Source organism: Siniperca chuatsi, linkage group LG3, assembly GCF_020085105.1.
Source record: "Siniperca chuatsi isolate FFG_IHB_CAS linkage group LG3, ASM2008510v1, whole genome shotgun sequence".
NCBI classification, from domain to species: Eukaryota; Metazoa; Chordata; class Actinopteri; order Centrarchiformes; family Sinipercidae; genus Siniperca; species Siniperca chuatsi.
Genome location: NC_058044.1, coordinates 24,789,441 through 24,794,745, shown reverse-complemented (window position 1 = coordinate 24,794,745; position 5,305 = coordinate 24,789,441). Strand labels below are relative to the sequence as shown.

General features: G+C 43.7%; 1 protein-coding gene across 1 annotated transcript; it reads right to left on the bottom strand.

Annotated features, from left to right (window-relative positions):
* inab (internexin neuronal intermediate filament protein, alpha b) lies at positions 1 to 4,933 on the bottom strand. Its single transcript, XM_044190670.1, has 3 exons — positions 3,759 to 4,933; positions 3,099 to 3,223; positions 1 to 2,904 (listed from the first exon to the last, which is right to left on the bottom strand). The coding sequence occupies exons 1-3, from the start codon at positions 4,803 to 4,805 to the stop codon at positions 2,628 to 2,630; spliced, it is 1,449 nt and encodes a 482-aa protein (XP_044046605.1). The 5' UTR covers positions 4,806 to 4,933; the 3' UTR covers positions 1 to 2,627.
* Between the last annotated feature and the right edge of the window lie 372 nt (positions 4,934 to 5,305).

Below are 5,305 nucleotides of genomic sequence, written 5' to 3'. Positions count from 1 at the left end.
TGCAGCCTCAATAATGTCAAGTCTTTATTGATATGGTGTCATACAGCAATGCATAAGTAGTAATAACAGTAAAGAGAATAGCATGTCAGCTACATTCAATCCCTATGCTTTTATAGTCACGGTAGCTCTAATAAACGCTAATAAATACATGATAATGATTAAACACACAACTAAACAGAATCATACACATCACACACATGGCCAGAAAAAAGTTGCTGGTGTTTTAAGGCATTTTACATCCTACAGTATTTGCTCTATGGGTAAATCTTGATTGTTGCTTTTGGATTGGTGATGTACTTTATTGTCAGAAAATACTTGATGTTTTCCCCATGAAGTGGTGTTGCGTGTGCACTTAGAAAAGTTTGGCAGTGCTGTAGAAGTAGTAGTGACATTTTTTCTTCAGACACCAATGAAAACTCTTGGTTTACAGTGTAAAGATAAAGGCTTGAAATTTGCAACCATGAACCATTCATCCATTGTTATAGCTGTATACTATAAAATGCTGCTTATATTTCTAAGTTCTTGTACATCTGAGATTTTCCCTCTGCTTTTACATTGGAATTCAGTAATTCATTAGACAAAATGCCCAACTTTCAGATTTGCTGCCCCCCAAAATACTTCCAGTTATGATAGGCCACTGTGTAGAGATACAAACACACTCGCTACAGTACTAAGATACTTATTACAAGCCTCAAGTAAAACAACAGGAACCCAATCCAGAACAGTCTGCCATACAGCCAGTCGTTGTTTTTTTGTTTTCATTGTGAGTGCAGTTTGTCAGGGCATCGATCGCCATGACCAGCAGCAGCAGCGGAATAAGATAGCTGTGTTAATGTTGGCGGTGCACAAGCAGAAAGACAAGCTATAAGTCTGTCATACCGAAGGATTTCTAGCAGTGAGGTCATACTACAACAGACATTTTCTCCAGTCATGGCCACAGTTAGAAATAGAGAGGTCAAGTTGTTTTAAACACAGCGTGGTCTGGCAGCTTCTGACTGAATGTGTGATGTACTTTTGAGTGTTGATGGCATGGTTTTCCTCTGGCTTAGTGACATGATATGGTTTCTGGGGCGCAAATGTGCTCCAATCATCATCAATGGCACATGGGAAACGGTGTTAAATGGATGGATCATACAGAATCTTATACATTTGTGCTAAAGCGTAATTTACAATTCAGTCTCTAATTGACTGGACTGTATCAGGGGAAAAAAATATTTCCTCTTTCTTATCATATTAGCTGCATTTTGCCCCTTTTACAGCAACTTTGTATAACTTTTCCTTTTCCCTGTATCAAACTGTTCATCATTACCAAATTAGGTAGTTTTGACATTCCTATATAAGTGCCTTAAAGAGGATCTTTCCTTTTCATCTTCATAGCATCAACAGCAGAGATCTATAGCCTACATAATAGTCTCAGATCTAGCATACAGCTTGTTAGCCTGTAACTGCCTGTAACAGCATGTTAACTGAACATGTCTATTACAGTTATTAATGAGTGTTGTGCGTGATGATGCTCAACAAGGTAGATGGTGAAAAGGAAGGTATGAGCCGACCTTTTAACCCCGACCAACGGAATCGTGCTGAATGAGCAATGGGCTAATGGATTCCATGCAAGCATGACATCTACATACACCATGCAAAATCTATGCGATTAATACATTTGTTTTCTTGTTTGCTTCGAATCCCATTTAAATAGCTACAGCAATCCACTTTTGAGAATGAAACTTCACCGGAAAGCACCGACTGTGATCAAAGAAATTGTGCAGGAAGAGATTTAAGCAGACATTTTGCTTATGAACTCCATTTTTAGTAAAGAGACTCACAATAATGGCTCAGCAAGACACAGTCATATATTATTGTTTATTTTGGCTGGTTTCCTATAACCGTAGACTTTGTGCTTCCTTACTAATCTGCCGTTATTATGTCAGGAATAACTGTATTTGTATTGTTTAAGTGGATGCAGACAGAATAACCGACACCAGCTGATGTGTTTTGAATCTTTTGTCCTTTAAATGTGCACAGTAAAACTCGCACACACACATGCTTCCATTGTAATGTGGAGATTATCTCACAGCTTGTGGTAGAAGGGAATGATGATTATGAGAAAGTTATTATCTACTGTGTTTCAGTATCACATATCGATATAACATTAGCCCAAAGTGTGAAAGACCAGTTGAATATTATATTTAAGACCATACTTCCGTAAGAGATGCTACCTTAGTGCTTGTTATTGTTTGCTGTTGAGTGTGTGAAAAAGACAGAGAGAGAACAACTGTACTGTGGTTTTGAATAGAGTGATGGTTACAGTAGAGTTATAATGGATTTCCTTTGCGGAACACATGTGGGGGATAAAGGGGACAAAGGAAGAACAAACCCACGTAAAACAAACATCTAGCTCCCGCACTCTACACACTTGTGGACATCCAACACAGACTAGTTCAGATAGAAACCATGACAATCTTACTATGCTTATAATAATAAGAAAAAGCAGAGCTATCATCTTAGATCCCCACAAGTGCTTAAGTATAAAGGATGAGGGTTTGTTTTACAATGGGAAATGAAGAGAGGAATGGGTTTGCAGGGTCACGAGAAGCTTCAAGGGTCAAAAGCAGGCTTACAGTAGGCTCTTAGTTTTTCTGATTGGTGGGAATATCGCTGGGGTCTTGCTGCTTCTCCATCTTCTTGGTGGTGACCACTGTCTCCTCATAAACTTCACGCTGGGAGACCTTGGCTCCAGACTTGCTCTGCTGCTCCTGGTCCTCGTCCTTGCTCTCCTTCTTGGAGCCCTTGCTGGAGCTGGTGTACATACGGGCCTGGTAGTTGTAGCCTTGCCCAACACCGGAGCTCATAGATGGATAGGTGATCCCTGTCCCGATGCGGGTCTCCTCCCCTTCCAGCAGTTTCCTGCAGACAGGATGACAGAGGGAAAGGATAAACGGTGAGGTATAGGGCACAGCAATTAAACAAGGGAGAGAATGACAATTTCCCCACTAAAAATCTGCATCTTGGGTTTTTTTGATATTCTGCTCTTTCACTTCCATGTTACAGAGGTTATCATAACTGATAATGTGTGAGTTGTCTTTGAAAGAAGAGCCTACCTGTAAGCTGCAATTTCAATATCCAGTGCCATCTTGACATTCAGCAGATCCTGGTACTCCCTCAGGTGACGAGCCATCTCGCTCTTAGTGGTCCTCAGCTCATTCTCCAGCTCTGCCATGCTGTCCTGATGAAAAATACAACAAGAAAACATTACAACAAAAGTAGGCCATGATTATTATTTTTTTTAAGTCAGAAATAATAGTCTGTGACCACATTGCTTGCAGGGGAATAATCAGTGCCCAAACAAAGACCTCTGTCAGTCCTATTGTTAACCTGTGCCTTGTGTAGCTGGAAATTAGAGTCCTTTATGAGTAAAATGGGTTGGAAATGTTTGTCCTAAAAACATATTCTCTGTTGAGAGTGCTCAATCAAAAACAAGGCTTGTGTGAAATTACTCATTTAGCGCATATACAGTCAGTGGGCGTTGTCAGATGCAGCTGCTGAGCGCGCTGTCCCGTGGGAGTGACTTTCAGCACCACGGACAGAGCCCGAGCGACAACAGCTGCTCCTGATGTTGTTATTGCTCTGACATTCACTTCTTAAGAGAAGAAAACTACAGTGTAGTCACTTCAATGTAAATAAACTTTTATTAGGCTAAAAATAAATGGCTGATTTTCTATTTGTCTATAACCCGTAACAAGTCATGAAAATGTGCTTACCTGGTAGTTTCCAATCTCCGCATTGTGCCTATCCTCCATCTCCCGAAGCTGCTTTTCCAGAGACTCGTTGGTTCCCCTCAGACTCTCTATCTCGATGGTCTTGGACTGCAGCTGCCTCCTGAACTCGTTCATTTCCTCCCTGCTGGCGCGGATGGCCTCATTGCTCCGGTTGGCCTGCTCGGACAAGTCGGCGAACTTGGTCTTGTACCACTCCTCGGCGGACTGCATGTTCTTGGACGCCATAGATTCGTACTGGCCTCGGATCTCTTTGAGGGCAGAGGTGAGATCCGGCTTGGACACCTCCATCTCCACAGACACCTGGGCAGCCTGGATCATGTCCATCAGCTCGGCCACCTCCTCCTCGTGCACCTTCCTGAGGAAGTTGATCTCGTCCAGCAGAGATTCCACCTTCTTCTCCAGGTCCAGGCGCACCATGGTGGCATCATCCACATCTTTCTTAAAAGCCTTGAGGGTGGCCTCCGCCTCCTCTCGGGCACGGAACTCCTCTTCGTATCTCCCCCTGAGCTTCTGCAGCTCGTCTTCAATACTGTCCCTCTCAAGCATGAACTGGGACTTCTCCCCGTTCAGCTCTTCCAGCTGGGAGCGCAGTTCACGGATCTCTTGTTGGTAAAGCTCGGCCAAGCGGGACGGCTCGGTCTGCCGCTGGCGCAAGGTGGTCAGCTCCGTCTCCAGCACTTTGTTGTGCTGCTCCAAGTTGCGCACTTTATCGATGAACATTGCAAAGCGGTCATTAAGACCCTGCATTTGTTCCTTCTCATTGGTGCGGATGATTTTGAACTCATTGTTGAGGACGCTGCTCTGTGTCAGGTCGAAGGTCTCCAGTGGCATGGACGAGAAGGAGCGGCCGGACTTTCTGCTGTACGAGCCCAGGGATGGAACGTTGCTCCGGGATAGAGAGGAGGACCGGTAACCTCCCCGTGATGACACGTTCACCCCAGTCCGCGATGGAGAGGACGCATAACGGGGAGAATCCCCGAAAATCTTCCGGTAGGAGGAGGAGGAAAATACTTCAGATCCGTAGCTCATCTTGGCGTGTATGGAGACAGAACAGAGCAGTGGGCGCGTCCCCTTTATATAGGGGGACCAACCCAATCACAAATGAATGCCCGATGGCAACATCCGAACTCATTCGTTCCACATGCGTCAGGTAGCCCAGTGTATGTGCTGAATATTGTGCCGGAGATGAATTTCCTTTGCTCATAATTACTTCTACAATAATCCTGACATTAGTCCAGATGTGCGCAGCTGACACTGTTTTGTTTTCTGTGGCGCAGATGGAGCTGTCCTTTTTGGTTATGCGTCAGTGTATGATCGCTTGTTGCACATTACACTCAAAACCAAAAAATAACATTGAAATGTTCTTCCAGAACATTGCAAATCTTTAGCTTTTGATATTAAGGTGACCTCCAGCCTACTTTCAGTGTTTCTGTAGCTGAGAACAAATATTGAAAACATTTCCTATAGGATAGCACCCTAAACCAAATTCCCACCAGGTCGACACGTGCGCAAGTGTGTTTTATGCAGAA